This window comes from Artibeus jamaicensis, unplaced genomic scaffold, assembly GCF_021234435.1.
Source record: "Artibeus jamaicensis isolate MK-2021 breed Jamaican fruit bat unplaced genomic scaffold, CSHL_Jam_final contig_465, whole genome shotgun sequence".
NCBI classification, from domain to species: Eukaryota; Metazoa; Chordata; class Mammalia; order Chiroptera; family Phyllostomidae; genus Artibeus; species Artibeus jamaicensis.
Window position 1 is genome coordinate 14,640,038 of NW_026521843.1, and position 17,841 is coordinate 14,657,878.

The 17,841-nt window shown below is 50.3% G+C and overlaps 2 protein-coding genes across 3 annotated transcripts; one reads left to right on the forward strand and one right to left on the reverse strand.

The window, feature by feature from the left end:
* Positions 1-450: 450 nt before the first annotated feature.
* Positions 451-14,096, reverse strand: PRR30 (proline rich 30). 2 transcript variants are annotated; one of them, XM_037146559.2, is made up of 5 exons: positions 14,038-14,096; positions 13,823-13,918; positions 8,520-8,669; positions 2,405-2,458; positions 451-2,136 (listed from the first exon to the last, which is right to left on the reverse strand). In XM_037146559.2, exon 5 carries the CDS (start codon positions 1,854-1,856, stop codon positions 549-551), a length of 1,308 nt encoding a protein of 435 aa, XP_037002454.2. In that variant the 5' UTR covers positions 1,857-2,136; positions 2,405-2,458; positions 8,520-8,669; positions 13,823-13,918; positions 14,038-14,096; the 3' UTR covers positions 451-548. The 2 variants fall into 2 exon arrangements, with proteins under 2 accessions (XP_037002454.2, XP_037002456.2); XM_037146561.2 differs by lacking the exon at positions 8,520-8,669.
* TCF23 (transcription factor 23) lies at positions 11,319-14,041 on the forward strand. Its single transcript, XM_037146562.2, has 3 exons — positions 11,319-11,540; positions 12,259-12,501; positions 13,845-14,041. The coding sequence occupies exons 1-3, from the start codon at positions 11,319-11,321 to the stop codon at positions 14,022-14,024; spliced, it is 645 nt and encodes a 214-aa protein (XP_037002457.2). The 3' UTR covers positions 14,025-14,041.
* Positions 14,097-17,841: the final 3,745 nt, after the last annotated feature.

Here is a 17,841-nt window from a genome sequence, read left to right on the forward strand (position 1 = left end):
TTGACCCCCCAGCAGGGCAGATCTAGGGTTCTTCTGGTGTTCTCTGTAAGGGAATGCTAGGAGTGCCCTTTCCTGCAAGGAGACACCTCTTGCTGTTCCACGGGCCTCATCAGCATGCACCCTTAACCTAAGGTGCACCCAGAGGAAGGGACTCAGTAGTTTCAGGCTTGAGGGATGCCGTTACCTGTCTCATCAAATTGAATTAAATGTGTGAAGGGCCAGTCAGAGCCTTCTGTAAACCCAGGCGTTCAGGCCTTGTAGGCCCCATGCCTTTTCAGATACATGGCATTCATTCTCCTTGGCCACTCTATGTCCTTTGACTCTCCCCCACCCCTTGTAAGGTTCTGGCCCTGCTGTAGGTACCCAGTGTGTCTGCTCAGCACGTCGCGAACACAAGTTTTGCAGTGCGAGGCTTTATTGGATACACTGAAGGCTGAACGGGGCCTCCAGTGCCCTTGCTCCTCTTCAGCCAGGGGAGAGCAGACTCCACAAGGGACTTCCGGGGTTAAGCGCTCGAGAGCACACCTGACCTCCAGCCAGCCAGCCCTTCAGGGTGTTTGTGGGACTTCCTGAGATCTGGGGCCTGGTGGGAACTGCTGCATTTGGAGGAGGGGCTCCAGACAGCCTCCGAGGCTCTGGAACTGGGGTGGTAACTTTTGTAGAACAGGCTTTGGAGAGGCAGGCGTCTTTGGAGCTGAGGAAAACTTGGGCTTCGGGGAGACAGTGTCCTGTTTTGGTGCCTGAGGTAGAGGTCCTGGACATTGAGTAGAATTTGGCCCTTGAGAGCCTACAGACCTGAGGCTCCCGGTCTGGGAGGATTTGCCTGGGGCTGAATCTGCCTCGGCCTGAGCTGCTGGGGCTGGGGCTGGAACTGCTGGGGCCCGAGAAGCCTTGGTTTGATACCCGCGGGCCTGAGGGGCCTTGCCTTGAGGTCCTACTTCCTCTGGTCTTCTTTCTGACAAGAGATGCAAAGCCCTGGCCTGGCCACGGGGCAGGCGGAGGCCAAACCCGATGCCTATGCGGAGTGGTCTGGATTCTTGGCCCTGTGCACAGGGCAGTAGTTGGGGGAAGGCAAGCAGCCGGGGTCCAGTCCTGTACTTGGGCTTGGGGCAGGAGGGACCACGGGGCCGGAGACACACCAGGCATATGGGATACTCCACGACTGGAGCCGGGCCGGTTCTGCCTAGCCACAGGCGCTGCAAAAGCAGTAACCGTAGGTCGTGTGCAATACGGCGGTGCCCCAGGTGAACCACCAGGGCCTGGGCCAGGGCTCCTGGGTGCCTGAACTCTGCTGGGTCCCTCTCGCTTGCCACGCATCCCCCCACCACCCCAGGGGGCCTGGGGTCTTGGTACTGATGCCAGTGCCATGTCTGTCTATTAGAATGGATCCCCAGAGAAGGCGGGCTGGGCCTCGGGGAAGTGAGAGTGGAGCTGGGTAGGTCTCCGGGGTCTGGACGAGACTGGCAGTGTGGGAGAGAGGAGTTCCGCGGCTGAGGGGGGCTGGAGGAGTGAGTAGGGGGTGGAGAAGGGTATAGCTGGTGGGATGAAGAGGAGGAATGTGAAAGGGAGACAGACAGGTAATTCTGATGAAAGAAAGTGGGGGAACTTGGGAAAGAGGACACGTAGGGATGTAGCACAAAGTCAGAATTTGAGTCAGAAGAGTAGAAATGGGAGCCAGGAGAGTGGGACTGCGGAGGAGGGGGGCAAGGTGGGAGGGAGGGAGAGAGCGATTTTTGAGGAGGCAGAGGCTGGAGGTCGTGGGGAGGGGAGTCCACAAGTTGTGAGGGGTCCTGAGGGGAAACCCCAGAGGGTACTTTGTTCTGTAGCAGCACTTGGTCCTTATTTTGAGGCAACATGGCCTTGAATCCGGAAAGGACTGGGGCGTCAAGACCAGAGATTAAAGACCTGGCAGAGCCAGGCCCAGTGTCTCTAGCTGCAGCCTAGGAGACACCCAGCCCAGTAGCACCAGGCTCTCGGGTGTTCAGGCAGGAGCTTGGATCTAAACTCCGCTTCTCACTACTTTGCAGTCAGCCATTGATGAGGGATGTATAGGGTTGGAGAATCAGACCTGCCTCTTGGGAACTTCGGGGCAGCAGCAATTATCTGAATAGGCCAGGAAGACACAGTCTATAGGACCTGTAGAGAAAGAAACAGAGCCCCAGATATTGAGAGAATCGGTCCAGTTCTGCTCCGCCTCAGGTGCCATTTCCAGGCTGGTTCACTAGGGCCCTAAACCCATGTCACCTTCAGGGTCAAAAAAACCCTGGCAAACTGCTCCAGGGAAGATTAGAGCTGAAAAGGAGAGAAATAGAGAGGGTGGGATGGAGTTGAAGAAGGAGGTGTGGAGTATGGGGGCTGAGATGGGACTGGGAATTGAGGGTATGCTGCTATTGTGGGCTCTTACCCGTGAGGGCTCCTCTGGGCTGTGTTTCACAAGGCACCTCTGCAATGAGGGGACCTGGGAGAAAGAGCATCAGTCACCGAAGAGTGGGCCCACCCCTCTCCGCCCCCAGCATCCTTTATCCTAAACTCACTAAGGCCCAGATTTCTGTCTGAGCTTTGTCTTCAGTTCTCCTTCGGCCAGATGGAGGTCTTCTGTCACAGGCTTTTGTTCTCCTAAAACTGAACCAGGGATTCTGCAAGCATCCTGGTTTCCTGCCACTCTGGTCCCTGTGACCCCTTACTGACACTAATGCTAATATCCTCTGGCTCAGCCTGGCCCTGGCCAATGTGGTTTGTCACACCCAGCAGCAGCAGCAGGGGCGGTGGGCCTAGCTGGTGAAAGCCTCTGAGAGACTGGGACTTTGTTTAAGGGGTGGCATTGCCACCCCCCTTGGGAGCTAAGAGCCCCAATTCCTGGGGGCAGTTCTCCATGACATCCAGTGACTGTGTCACAAAGGTGAGGTGCTGACATCATAGACTGTCCACGTTGAGGCTCTGGGACCTTCTTTCAGAGACCATCCAATTGCTGGCCCTTGACAAAACTGAAGCAGGTGGAGTTCTCTGGGGCACTCCGTCCCTCTTCCCCAGGTGGAAGTCTCCACCTCCGCTCTCTGCCCACATGCCACTCCCTCCACTCCAGGTCCTCCTGAGCAACACACCTGTTTGTGCTGGGCCCTCCCTTCAACTTCCTATTTTCCCTTGCTCCCCAGGCCCCCTTAGGATGTACTTACATATTTTAATAACTATTTTCTTAACCGATTTTTTGAGATATAATTCACATACCACACAATCCACCCTTTTAAAGCATGCAAGTCACTGTTTTCTAGTATACTCCCAGGGCCGAGAGGCCATCGACACGTTCTAATTTTAGGACACTTTTGGATCCCCCCGGAAGAAATCCCGGCCCCATTGGCAGTCACTCCTCACTCCTCTCTCTCCCCAGTCCTTGGAAACTATAAATCTACTTTGTGTCTCTATGAATTTGCATATTCTAGGCATTTTATGTAAGTGGAATTACACAATGTGTGGCCTTTTGTGTCTGGCATCTTTCACCTCACAGCTTTTGCAAGTTCATTCATGTCACAGCATGAGGCAGTACTTTATTCCTTTTTATTGCCAAATAATATTCCTTTAAATGTATATACCACATTTTGTTTTCTCGCTCATCAGTTGGAGGACATTTTGCTCTCTTTACTTTTGGGGCGACTATGAACGGTGCTGCTGCAAACACTGGCGTGTGTTTTCATTTCTCTTGAGTGGATACCTAGGAGTGGAGTTGTTGAGTCTCATGGTGAGTCTATATTTAACATTTTGAGGAACTGTCAAACTTTCTTCCAATTAGCTGTACTATTTTTCAATCCCATTAGCAAGAAATGATGGCTCAGCCTTTTTCTGTCCTCACTGACAAATGTTATTGTCTGTCTTTTTTTTTTTTTTTAGAGATTTGACTTATTTATCTTTAGAAAGGGGAAGGGAGGGAGAAAGAGAGGGAGAGAAATATCTGTGTGAGAGAGAAAGATCCATTGGCTGCCTCTTGTACCCACCCAACCATGGAGGGAGCCCACAACCCAGGCATGTGCCCTACCCAGGAATCCAACTGGTGACATTTTGCTTTGCGGAACGACGTCCATCCACCTGAGCCACACTGGTCAGGGCTATTGTCTTTTTGACTTTAGCAATCCTAATGGATATAAAGTAGTATAATATTGTGGTTTTGATTTGCATTTTCCTAATGACTAATGTTATTGAGCATCTTTTCATGTCCTTATTCGCTGTTTTCTTATCTGGAGAAATATCTATTTAAATCTTTAGCCCATATTTTAATTAGATTTTTGTATTATTGATGAATCATAAGAGTTCTTATATATTCTGGACACAAGCCCCTTTTTAGACATATGGTTTACAAATATTTTCTTCTATTCTCTGGGTTATCTTTTTACTTTCTTGATAGTCTCCTTTGATGCACAAAAGTTTTTAAATTTGATGAAGTTCAATTTATCTATTTTTTCATTTCTTGCTTGCTTTTGGTGTCTTATCTAAGAAATGATTGCCTGACCCAAGGTCACAAAGATTTGCTGTGAAAATTTCTTTTCAGACTTTTTAGTTTTAGCTCTTACGCTTAGGTCAGGTCTGTGATTCATTTTGAGTTAATTTTTTAAAAAGATTTAATTTATTTATCTTTAGAGAGAGGGAAAGGGAGGGAGAGAGGGAAACATCAATGTATGGTTGCCCCTCAAGCGCCCCCTACTGGGGACCTGGCTGGCCCGCAACCCAGGCATGTGCCCTGACTGGGATGGAACCGGTGACCCTTTGGTTCACAGGCTGGCACCTAATCCACTGAGCCACACCAGCTGGGGCCACTTTGAGTTACTTTTTGTATATGGTGTGAGGTAGGCACTTGGCATCCAAGTTGAAGCGGTGATATTGTAACACGGTGGTTTCTGTTTGCTAGTCGTTCCCATTGTAGTCTTTATCTACCACACACTTCCCGCCCCGACTGCCCCAAACCTGAACAAGAGCACCGTGCTCTATTCTCCCAAATGCTATGCAGCATGTTTTCTCCAGAAATCTGGAGATGTGGGTTGAGGGGATGAACAAATGGGCAAGTGGACAGTTATCGAAGAGAATGGGACCCATGCACTTTTTCTCTCTCTTCTTCGTTTGGGCTGTACATTATAATAATGGTAGGAAGTGGCTGCTGGCAGAGCTGCCTGAGTATTCTTGGAGAAATCATGACTATAACAGAGGAGTCAGATAACTGCAGATAGGTAAATATTCAAAACAGGGAAAAAAGATACATTCTAGAATCTCAAACCAGCCAGTGTCTGGTTGCTTGCCAGGAAAATTTGGAACTGGGTTACTGAACAAAATGGATGTGAGCTCTCAGAAAGGAAATAAATGGATGATCACAATGGGCAGAGTGAGTTCAAGTAAAACAACTTTTGGAGAACATGCAGCCGTCTGGAAGTGGCACACAGTGGTCCCTGCTATTCACAGGGCCCATGTTCCAAGACCCCCAGTGGATGCTTGAAGCAGAACCATACCCATGAATGTGGAGAAATTGGAACCCTTGTGTACTGTTTGTGGGAATATAAAATGGTGCAGCCACCTTACTGTAGAAAACAGTATGGCAGTTCCTCAAAAAATTAAAAATAGAATTACTATATGACTCAGCAATTTCACTTCTGGGTATATTCACTTCTAAGATATACAGAAGAAGCTAAATAGAGTCTCAAAGAGGTAATTGTACATGCATATTCATAACAGCATTACTCACAATAGCCAAAAGATAGAAACAAACTAAATGTCCATGAGATGAATGGATAAGCAAAATGTGATGTGTACACTCAATGGAATATTATTTAACCTTAAAAAACAAGATGATTCCGATACGTGCTGCCCCATGCATGCCCCTTGCAGACATGCTAAGTGAAATGAGCCAGTCACAAAAGGACCAGTACTGTGTGGTTCTGCTCATACGAGGTACTTTAGGGTAATCAGATTCAGAGAGACAGAAAGTTCAGTGCTGGTGGCCCGGTGCTAGGGGTAGGGGGATGGGGAGTTATTAATTAATGAGTTTAGAATTTCAGTTTTGCAAGAAGATGAAACTGCTGTGGAAGGATGGCAGCGACGTTTTTACAACGATGTGAATGTACTTCACATACTTCACTGAACTGTACACGTCAAAATGGCACATTTTATGTTATGTATTTTAGCACAAATTTTAAATAAATAACTTTTAAAGGATATAAAATGTTAAACTCAAAGGCTAGTCTTTGAAAAGATTGATAAATTAAGCGTGGTTCTGGCAACACTGAGGAAGAACAAAAAGAGAGTTTGGGGCAAATGAAATACAGAACAAAAAAAGAGGAATCTATCTAGAGGCATAAGGGAGATGAAGAGATAGTAACAGTGGGTTCCCATCTGGGGCCGGCAGTGGTAGAGCTCGCAGGGATTTCTATCTCATTCGAGGCGCTAGGAGAGGTATGAGTGACTGTTCCAGAAGGGGAGGGAGGAGGCTTCTGTTCTTGTCCCCTATCACTACTGGGTTGGAATAGGTAAATTTATAGGAAAATAGAAAATACCAAAGATTTATAAGAAGAAATAAGGAACTTAAATTAATCAATAAGAAAATAAAGAAATCAAGGTAGAAGTTATAACTTCTTCTCCTATCCGTCAGGGAAAAAACTCAGGCCCAGTGGTTTTACAAGTACATTCCACCAAACTTTCAAAGAAGGATTAGCTCCTATCTTATGTGAAAAGTTGTTTGAAGAAGTAGAAAAAGAGTAAGAGCTACACAGCTCATTGGATGAAGTTAGTGTAAGTCTGACTCCAAAACCAAACTGTGATAGTTAAAGAAAGTTAGAATCTCATATCACTTATGAAATAGTAGCAAAAATCCTAAATAACATATGAACTAAATGAAGAGGACAGTGTGTTTTAAAAATAAATTGTATGCAGATGGGATTTATCACAGGAGCTTCAAGAAGATTGTTCATCAGGAAATCTAAGGGCATAATTTAACATATTATTTGACTGAGAGAAAAATCATGATTATCTCAATCAACACAGGAAAACATTCGATAAAGTTCTACACCTATTTATGATGAAAAAAAATACCAAATACCTCTTAGCCAATTAGGAACAGAAGGGTACTGCCTTAACTTGGTCAAGGTCATATGTAAAACACCTGCAGCAGCCCTGGCTGGTGTGGCTGAGTGGATTGAGTGCCGGCCTGAAAACCAAAGGGATGCTGGTTCGATTCCTAGTCACAGCACATGCTGGGGTTGTGGGCCCCCAGTAGGGGGCGCTTGAGAGACAACCACACATTGATGTTTCCTTCTCTTGCTCCCTCCCTTCCCCTCTCTAAAAATAAATAAATAAAATCTTAAAAAGAAAAACCTGCAACAAATAAATAGTATGCTTAATGGAGAAGATGTAGATACCTTGAGATTAGAAGAAAAGGGTGCCCACAATCCCCAATTTCTGGTTAACACGGTATTGGAAGCACTTGTCAATGCTCTAAGGAAAGGGAGTATAAAGATGGGAAAGGAAGAGGTACAATCATCTTTATTATATCTACTTAGAAAAACCAACAGAATCAGCAGAGTATTAAGACTCATGAAGTTCAACAAGGTTGTTGGTTCCAAGACAAGCTTTTAAAAATTTAATAGCATTTTTATAGCAGCCATAATCAACTAGGTAATGTAAGAATAAGAGCATGTGCAAGAGCAATGAAAACGATGAACTATTTAGTACAATAAAACTATAAACAATTTCGCTGAAGCAGGAATACACAGGTGTTCATGTTGTAAACTATAAAACTAGTAAAGGATATAGAAGATGATTGGCATAAAGCAAGAGACATTCCATGTTTTTAGAAAAATTGACTTAAAGGCATGAAGATGGCAAACTTCCCAAATTAATCCACTGAGTCATTGAAATCCGAGTCAAAATGTTAGTTGAATTTTTAGGGACTGAATAAACTTTCTCTAAAATGTATTTGGAAAAATAAAGGTCCAGAAATAACAAAGTCAAACTTGAAAAACAAGAGGAAAGAGGTGAGCTTTATTCTACCAAATATTAAAACATGCTACAAAGTCATCATAATAAAATCAGCATGATGTTGGCTCAAACACAGATGAAAAGACCAGTGGAACAAAATAAAGAGCTCAGAAATTGACTTATAAACAAATATGGAAACTTAATATATGGTAAAATGGGAGCTGAGGCTCAACAGGGAGAGAGAGGACTGGTTAGTAGATGATGTTGGGAAAACAGTCTCCCTATATGGAGATAATAAAATGGGCTCCCTATATGGAGAAAAATGAAACTGAATCTCCACCAAGCACCACACACAAAGGGTGCTTGAACTCATCAGTGATCAGATAAGGGCAAATTAAAATGACTGTAAAACCAAGAATCAGGTTAATGCCAGGTGGTGGTGAGGCAGTGGGGCCCCATGCAGTGCTGTCGGCCGGGCAGACCTGCAGCCGTTCTGGAGGGCCCTCTGGCTAGGCTTAGTCAGCTAGCCCAGCATTCTGCTCCCAGACATATTTATATATTTTTAATCTCACCTGGATTCAGTGGTATTCATGACAGCATTGTCTGGGGTGGTGAGGAGCTGGAGGCAATCTGGGTGTTCGTCTCTGGGGCTCTCGGGGTGCTCAGAATGTGATGGGTGCACACCGTGTAGTCCTCCACGGCAGGTAGAAAGAAGCATGGGACTTAAAACAGAGGTTGAGTGGAGGAAGTAACAAGGAAGTATATAATACAACACTGAATGCCTAAGTGGTGTTGTGTTATATATTTATAATATAAATGTATTATCATGTACTGGATTTAAAATTCATTCACACACAACGCACATGGTTTCATATACCTACCACATACTGCTTACCAAATAACCACCAAAGTTAAACAGCAATAAACATGTATTATCTCAAGCCCTGGCAGGGTAGCTCAGCTGGTTGGAGCATTGTTCCAATACACCAAGGTTGCAGGTTCCATCCCCAGTTAGGACACATACAAGAATTAACCACTGAATGCGTGAATAAGTGGAACAACAAATCAGTCTCTCTCTCTCTCTCTCTCATCAATAACTTTTTTAAAGCAAAACTTAAAAAACATCCCAAAACACTGATCTGACATGACTCCTGTGGGTCAGGAATTCTATGGGTTAAAGCAGCTTAGGTGGGCGACTCTGGCTCAGGGACTGCCCTGGGTCACGCTCAAACCACCAGCCAGGGCTGCAGTCATCAGAAGGCCGGACCGGGGCTGGAGGATCTGTCTTCGAGGTGATGCCCTCACGCTGTGCAAGTTGGTGAGAGGCCTCAGTTCCTCACCACGCACGCCTCTCCCCGGGGCTCTTTTGTGACACCGTGGCTGGCTTCTCCCAGAGTGAGTGATATGAGTGACCTGAGTGATAGGACAGCGAGCAAGGAGCTACGCTGCCTTTTGTAACCTGGTTGGAAAAGTTACACACTTCCACCACATTCTACCGGTAAGAAGCAGATCGCCAAGCCTAGCTCATAAGGGGAGGGAGTCAGCCTTCACCTTTTGAAGAGAAGCATATCAAAGAAGTTGGGCACCTGTTTTCAAACCACCGCACATACAAACAAGATACACATTCAGCAGTTTGCAATGGCTGCCTTTGATAGGGAAGAATAATGGGAATGGGGTCGAGGAAATGCAAGGAAGGAAGCAAGGGAGGCAGGCGGGGAGGGAGGCTGACCACGGGCCCTGTGTGTGCCGAAGACTCTGGGTGCCACGCGCTGAGGTGTGTGTTTCATTCTCTGCACCTGGGGGGGGGGGGGAAAGAAACTTGGTACGCATCTTTTTGGTCTCCTTCCTATATGTTCACGTAAGTACATACACTTACAGCTTTGGTTTTCAGGGGGTTTGTGTGTATGTGTGTTTATCCTGGCTGGATCTTGTTATACATACGGACTGATTTACAACTAGGTTTTTTCACTTAAGTGTGTATCTCGGGGAGTCTTTCCACATCATTATATAGAGGTCTGTCTTGTTCTGTCTATTACCACACTTCGCTTCCTTACTGGGGGATGTTCGGGTCAATTTTGTGTCTTCTTTGTTCCTTTCCCTCTGGTTGGCTGGGCGTCTGCCTCGCTGTATCTCTAGCCACCATTGTCCTCTGTGTACTTTCCCTTTACTTGTTTTGTCCCCCTTGGAGTTCCACACTGAGGGACTAGGGATGTGCAAGACCATCCTGCTGCAGGCAGAGGTGGTAACTTGAAGACAGGCAGGGGCTGCTGTGGCAGATTTGCTACTTCTTCAGCCTGCCTCCTGCTGAGTAGCTGTATGGCGGATACGATGCCCTCAGCAAACACCCTGGTCCTTGCCCTCGAACTCCTCACATCTAGTCTGGGGACAGACAGGTGAGTAAGGCACCCACGGTAGAACTGTATAGGGTGAGGGAAGCCTTCCAAGTCCACTAGCTGCCTGGGCTTCATACCACCTGCATCACTTACTAGATGTTTGGTATTGGGCAAATTATTTTACTTCCCAATACCTCAGTTTTTGCATCTGTAAAATGAGGATGTGAGCCTATTTTCTTATAAGGTTGATCCGAGAAATAAAGATAATACATGTAAAGTGCTTAGCGCTGGCAGGTGTGGAGTGATCTGAGAACTTTGAACTGTTAGGAACTGGGCCGGGGCATGGTTCTGTGGCAACAGGGGCACCAATCCGATAGGAAGACATGGGCTCTGGGCTCTGTGCCTTCGACAAATGAAGGGTGCAGCCTGCAGGAGGGACAGCCCTTCCCCTGGCAGAGCTGGAGGAAGGTATCCTGGGGGTCAGAAAGGTCAAAGGAAAACCACTGGGTTGAAAATCTGAGGTATGCCTGGGGCATAGGGAGTAGTGCCCTATGGCTAGAAGGTCATGTTCACTGGCAAGGCAAGGAAAGTCCTTTTGGGATGTGTGCAGGCAGGCTTCTGGCACAGAGAAGGAGGTTCAGGGCCCTTCCATGAACTTGAACCCCAAATCTGAAGTTGCAGGTCTATCATAGGACTGCTGTCAGGGTCAGGCGAGGCTCCAGGAAGGAAGCTCCCTTCCCGCCATCCTCCTGCCTCCTGCAGCAGGGGCCTCCTCCCAGGGCCTGGCCACTCCCAGCATCCAGCACCCCCACCCTCCGCTGGTTGGGAGGCAGGCAGGAGTTTTTTCTCGGGGGCTGTGCCGGGTGGGCGGTTTTCCCAGAGCAAGACGAGAGGCAGGACTGAGTTAGCGCCAACTCCCTCAGATGTAGACATTGCTGGTGGGATGACCAGCCTGCCCCAGCTTGCTTGAACCCAAGGCTCCCTCAGGCACAGTGTTCCCGTCCTGGGGGCTGTGGCACCACATCCCTAGGGTGTGGCATGTCACAGAGAAAGGCCAGAGGGTTGCCCACGATGCCCAGAATGGGGCAGAGCCCGGCGAAGGCCAGGCCGAGGTTGCTAGCAGGCACCGACAGGAGAAGGAGCCGCCTGAGCAGGATGAGGCAGGACCTGTGGGAAGAGACCAGCTGGAGCAGCCCAAGGTGGAGCAGAGCCGCCCCTGCCCCAAGAGGGGCCAGGACCAGAAGCCTGGCTCGTGGCAGGGTAAGGAGATACTGGCCCTGCAGAGGGCGCTGGGGAGGCAGGGGTTGGAGGGGCTGAGAGAGGTCACCCCCGAAGGGAGCAGATCATTCAGTGTTAGCATCCCCCCTCTAAAGAGGGGACACTGGCCCGTTGGACTCTAAGGGCCCATGCTTCAGTGGTTAGCATGAATGGGCCTGAACCAGAGTGTGGCTGAGAGACCAGGCTTGGCTCACTTCTCTAGGGGGCACTGAGGCCGGGAGGAGGGGTGTGAATTTCCCCAGGTCCCAAGCAACAGTCAGCAGCAGGGCCAGGACCTCAGCCTGTGATTGGACCTGAGTTTGGTAACCTTTCCTCTTTGACACAGCTGCCTCTTCCTCGTGGGACCTGGCTGGGCCAAGGGTCATCCTGACTGAGCAAGGCAGGGCACCCTGATAAGCAGGCTTCAGACTTGGGCGTGGATGGAACGAGGGCCAGGAGGAGGTGCAGTGGACAATTAGGAGAGCAGGCTCTGAGCCCAGCTTTGCCATCCTGTTCCATCTGACCCCAGGCAGGCCTGCTCTCTGTTTCCTCAGCTGTAAGGCAGAGCAGGGCCAAGAACGGACACAACGAGGCAATGCTCTTGGTCCCTGCTGCTTAGAGTGCTACCACTCTGGCAGAAGACCCGGCACAAGAATGCCCTTAGAAGCCAGGGACGGGTGGGGGTCCGGCCAGACTCACTCACTGGGGGTCCTCTGTGCAGAGCGAGGCCAGTCCTGAGAATGCGGCGCGGGAGCGGAGCCGGGTCAGGACACTGCGCCAGGCCTTCCTGGCCCTGCAGGCCGCTCTGCCTGCCGTGCCCCCTGACACCAAGCTCTCCAAGTTGGATGTGCTGGTGCTGGCCACCAGCTACATAGCCCACCTCACCCGCGCACTCGGCCAGGAGTTGCCCGGCCCCGCCTGGCCACCCTTCCTGAGTGGACTCTGCTACCTGCACCCTCTCAAGGTAGGCCACGGGCCGCCAGGGCCTCAGTGATGGGGGTTTGGGCGGAGGGACACTGGACTTGGGGCCCCCTCTGCCCGCAGCAGGGGGTAGTGATTGGAAATAACTTCACGAGAATGCGGCTCCTCCAAGAGCATGGAGACCCCAACTATGCAGCCTAGTGACGGGGAGAGGAAGGAGTGGGTCCCAGGACTGGGGCCTGGGAAGGGAAGCTGCACCTAGGAGGGTCCTGGGGTCGGGGGAATCATCCCACTGTACAAGGCCTCAGTGTCCCCAGGACTTCTGTCGCAGGACAGCAGCCCCTCCGGGAGAACAACAGTCTAAGAAAGCATCACTCCAGAAGCGACCAGGCTCCGGGCAGGGTGGGCGGAGGCTGCGGCCTGACTCCCCTGCACCTCTGTTCTATTGTGTGTGAAGGGGCGACAACACCAGCCCGGCTCCTCTTCCAGGGCGTGAACTGAGAGTATGAATAAAGAGTATAGCTAACAATAAATCACCATCTCAATGACAGCTAATACTATTTGGATGCTAAAGTTATGCCAGGAGTTGGGCTAAGTGCTTTAGCACTTTTTTATCTCTTAATCCACACAAGAACAGAAGGAGGATTACTTTACAGGTGGGGAAGCCCAAGCTCAGGGAGATTAAGTGGCTGAATGCAGGTTGAACCCAAGGGTGTCTGACTTCAGACTCCCCACATCCCCACTGCCCCTGCTCACAGTCCCCAAGCAGGCCCATGAGTGGGTAAAATGGTGATCAGAGTAAGGCCACTGCACAGAGGAAGCGTTGGACGACACACTGAAGAGTGAACAGATGGGAGCTGGTCAGTGCGGCTGGTTAGGCAGGGGCAGTGTCACCTCAGCTTCCAGGTAGAGGGGCTGCCAAGAGGAGGGCAGACCTCAGGGTATATTCTGGGACTGCCCAAGCCCCTGCTGGAAGGACGAACAATCTTGGGAGGTCCCCAGCTTAGAGGCAGCACTGACATCTGGGACCAGAGGCACTCGGGTGGGGGAATGCTGTGCAAGAGAAGGAGTCAGGACAGTTCGGAGGCAGGGGTCTCCCCCACGCCCCAGCCCAGCCTGGCTGCAGCCGGCTCCACCAGCACCTCCCTCCTCACTGTGGGGCCTCCTCTTGGGCTCCTTGCTCCTCAGCTTACTCCTCAAGTGCGTCCCTGCCAGACTCAGGTGGACGGAAGAGTGTGTGGTGAGCCAGAGTCCACTGCCATCAGGGCGGTCACGGCAGGCAAGGGTCTCAGGGAGGGAGGGTAGGGAAAGTGGATCTGTGGGCACCGAGGACCACCAGGGCTGCAGCAGGACGCGTTACTCACCTTGCATCTCCGTGTCTTGCAGAAGTGGCCCATGCGGTCCCGTCTCTATACCGGAGGCCTGGGGTGCTCTGGCCTTGACTCCACCACAGCCACCACCTTGGGCCAAAGAGCAAAGGAGGCTGAAACCAGGCCCAGAGCCTCTGGAGAGGCAGATGCCCTCCTCCCCATCAGACCACTCTCACCAGCTCAAGCGGACCAATGACCCTCATGCTCACCCATTCTTCCTAGACTGCAACTCGAGCTTAGGGGCCTGGATTCTTCACTCTGACTTTTAGCCATCGGATCTGACTCAGCTCCCAGGTTCCAGCCTGCAGACCAGGCAAAGCCGTGGGGCGTCTGTGATGGAGAGAACTCAGGAGCACCAGGGAGTGGATCTTCATTCTTGGCACCCCGGGGATGACTCCCCAGTGGCTCTTTCATGGCAGCTACAGAGGGAAATTGGAGAGGAAATCGTCTGATAGGGTTGGAAGCTGATTTAGGGCACCACCCCTTGCTTCCCCTCCCCCTAAAGTTCCCACAAACCCTCTGGAGATCGCAAGCAGGCAGACCTTCCTGTACAGGCGCAAAAATAGGGACCTAGAGTGGCGGCAGCCGCAGGGGCTGATGGGACAGTTACAGGCCAGATAAGCTCTTGGCAGCTCTGGAGTGTGAACAAAGCTGGGCTGGGTTGGGGTCGCATCACCAGAGGGGAAGCTGAAGAAGAGAACATGTTTTGTTTTTTGGCCACAGCATGCTTGACGGCTCTCAAAGAAGCAGAAGGGATTTAGGAGGCTGGTCTCTGCATTATGGCCTCTCCAGCTGCCCCTCATCGCTAGCTACATTTTCTCCCTCGCTGGGCCCTGCACCCTTACCCACGTCTCTTGATATGAGTTATATTTACAGGTTCAGCCATAAGGCTTACGTTGCTCACATTCCAGTTCCCAGAAGCACTTCTATTCCCTACTGCCCAGTTTGAGATCTCAGCCCGGAGGCAGCTCTACCCTAACTGAACTAGTCGACGCCTTGAGGCCTTTCATAAGAAGAATGCAGATGGAGTCAGTTACATCCTCCGGGTGTAAGGACCTTAGAAGGAGGTGTATCTTTTCCAGGGAATAATAATTATAGTCTTCTTTTTTCATTATGTTAGAAACCTAACCTCCAGGGAAAACAAGGCCCGGGTTCAGTGGGTTCCTTGTGTGATTTTGGACTAAGGCCTCACTGGCTCCGGAGTTATTTTTACAATCCATCTACAAATGACCTTTCAAGGGCCAGCTCCACCCGCCGCATACTACCCTCCCAGGCTCTCCCTCAGTCGTGCGTGGGCCGCCAGGAATCTGATCGTTCCAGTGCAATTTACCTCTGGTCCTGAGGAAATAATCTGAGGACTAATCACTAGAGTCCCAGCAGGAGTGGCCTCAGACAGAGCCAGCATCTCCATCATGAGAATGAACGAGGTTTGGGGCAGGCTGGGAGTGGCTGGGACACTGGTGTGAGGAGTTGCTGTCCCTCCACAGGGCTGGCCAGAGCAGCAGGGGAAAGGGGGCTAAAGGGGTGACTCAGCAAGTTGGGGTGGAGGCAGGAAAGGAGACACAGAACGTTCTAGCCACGGCTGCACTGGATGTGGGAGAGCAGCTGGACTGTGGCTGGGAGCCATGGGGAGAAGGCCTCAGCCAAGGCCTAACTCGTAAATCTACTGAGGGGCCCGGAGAGCTTGTGCAGAGCCGCTTCTGGGAAGCCGGACGGGGCCAGGCAGGGGCAGAGACCAGGTGTGGGTGGGCATGAGACGCTTTCTTCGCAAGACCATAAAAGTCCAGCTCGAGTGTTCTATTTTTAAAGCCAATGAGCAGTATCTTCCTGGTTGAGTTTAAGGGTGACTGGAAGACGGGCAGATGAATTTCTCCCCAAGCCAGTGGCACACAGTGTTTTTCTGGGGATGAAACTGGGAAAGTTGGCTTTAGATGCGCATGGGGCGGGGGTCCCCCTAGAGCATGGGACTTCTCCTGATAACCGAGGGGACTCTGGTTTGGAGCTTACCCCAACCTGCCCAGCTTAGACACAAGCTTGTGTCCTTCGGGGGGTGACCACATCACCCTGGAAGAGAAGACAAGGAAAGCAAAGGAAAGATGAAGCCAGTGAGGGGCTGAGGGGCTGGGGGCTGCCATCGTTACAGTTTCTAAGGCTGCCTCAGGCTTCTTCCAGGCAAAGCCATGTCCCTTAGTGCCCAGACGGTCCTGTGGGGTCCAAAGGTCATCTTCTTCAGCTGGACAGCACCCAGCGCAGGGAACACAAGGGCTGCGAGGGTCATGGGTCAAGCCAGGGGAAGGACGGGGGATGAACGAGAATAACCAGAGGAAGTATCAGCTTGGAGACTTGGATCCACAAACCCACCAGAGCCAGGACTAACCACTTTTGCCTCTGTGGCAAAGGAAGAACACCTGCCCCGTGGGAGACTTTTTATTCCGACCAGTGCTGGGGGCGTGGGGTGGACAAGGGCAGTTGGAGGCAGCTGAGACTCAGGTGCAGACAGCATCTATTCCCTGGGAACAGTGGTGTGTGGGAAAGAGGTTCCAAAAGGAAGCAGGAGCAGATGACAAAACGACACTAAGGTGGCCTCGCTCAGGACTCAGAGGGAAGGCCCAGAGGGAAGTCTTCCCTCAGAGGCAAGACTACCTGGTTGTCTTGCGCAGGCCGGCCCAGCCCGGGTGGAGGCAGCAGGGGAGAGGACGGCTTCCCCGGGCCGGCTGTGCACCACTTTCAGATGCGCCACAGAAGCGAGGGCAGAGGCTTAGCTGGGCTGCGGGAGAAGCCGAGCTGGCCACGCGTTATCTAAGTGCTGAGGCGGGGACTGTAGAGCTTACCAAATTGGCCACTACGGTAATTAGAAATAGAAAACCTAGCCCTCTCTGAAAAATTCCTTGTCTCATCTTCAGGAGCCTGGCCAGGGTGAGTCGGATGGCACTCTCCTCTCCCTTCCGTGGCACATGTCCTAAACCCAGGGACCCTGCCAGCTGAGATTCAAGATCCAGGGTTGGCAGACTATGGCCAGTGGGCCAAATCCAGTCCCCCTCCACCTGTTCTTGTAAATCAGTTTTTATTAGAACACAGTCAACTCTGTTTGCTTCTGTATTACCTGTGGCTGCTTCCTGATACCACGGCAGAGCAGGATAGCTGAGACTGTGAAGCCTTCAGGGGTCACAGAAAAAGCTTGCTCACTCCTGCTCTAGAGCAGAGATGCTCAGACTGAGCCCAGGGACCCTGGAGGCGGGGAGGAGTCCCTGAGACCCTTTCAATGTTCTAAGTGGCTGAAACCATTTTCGTAAGATGCTATTTGCCTCTTTTCACTCCTGTCCTCTCACAAGTGTAATGGAAGTTTCCGGAAACCATGTGGCATGCGCTATTGCAACAGCAGACGGCATGTAGAGGCTGACAGAAGGACCCAGCTGTCGGTTACAGTAGACATTACGGATGTTTGCAAAAATGTAAAGCAATGCTACTCTTCTCACTAGATATTCTCCAACGTGGAAAGCAATTATTTTTCAGAAAATTGTTGTATATGTTCACACAGGGTGAGTTAATGTTATTTTAAAATAAATAGTGTTTAAAAATGCATTTTATTTATTTATTTATTTATTTATTTATTTATTTATCTTTAGAGGGGAAGGGAAGGAGAGAGGGAGAGAAACATCAATGTATGGATGCCTTTCGTGCGTCCCCTGCTGGGAACTGGCCTGCAGGAAACTGGTTTGCAACCCAGGCATGTGCCCTGACTGGGAATCGAACCGCGATTGTCTGGTTCGCAGGCCCGTGCTCAATCCACTGAGCTACACCAGCCAGGGCTTTAAAAATGCATTTTTATTTCTGATACGGTGACTGCCACTAGAAATAACTCACAAAAGTGAAAGCTCTTTCGAGTTTTACTTTTTAAAGAAAGTCAAGAGGTCCTGAGGCCAAAGGTTTTGGAATTCTTGCCCTCGAATAAAGAGGTGATGGTCAAGGACAGACCCCCCCACCCCAACGGTCCTGTGTGTGACAGCTCTATC

Bases quoted from the DNA above. Each gene is read 5' to 3' on its own strand.
- TCF23 (XM_037146562.2), top strand. From the start codon at position 11,319: ATGTCACAGAGAAAGGCCAGAGGGTTGCCCACGATGCCCAGAATGGGG. The intron at 11,541-12,258 runs GTAAGGAGATAC...TCCTCTGTGCAG, and splicing joins GAAGCCTGGCTCGTGGCAGG to AGCGAGGCCAGTCCTGAGAA. The intron at 12,502-13,844 runs GTAGGCCACGGG...CGTGTCTTGCAG, and splicing joins GCTACCTGCACCCTCTCAAG to AAGTGGCCCATGCGGTCCCG.
- PRR30 (XM_037146561.2), bottom strand. From the start codon at position 1,856: ATGTTGCCTCAAAATAAGGACCAAGTGCTGCTACAGAACAAAGTACCC.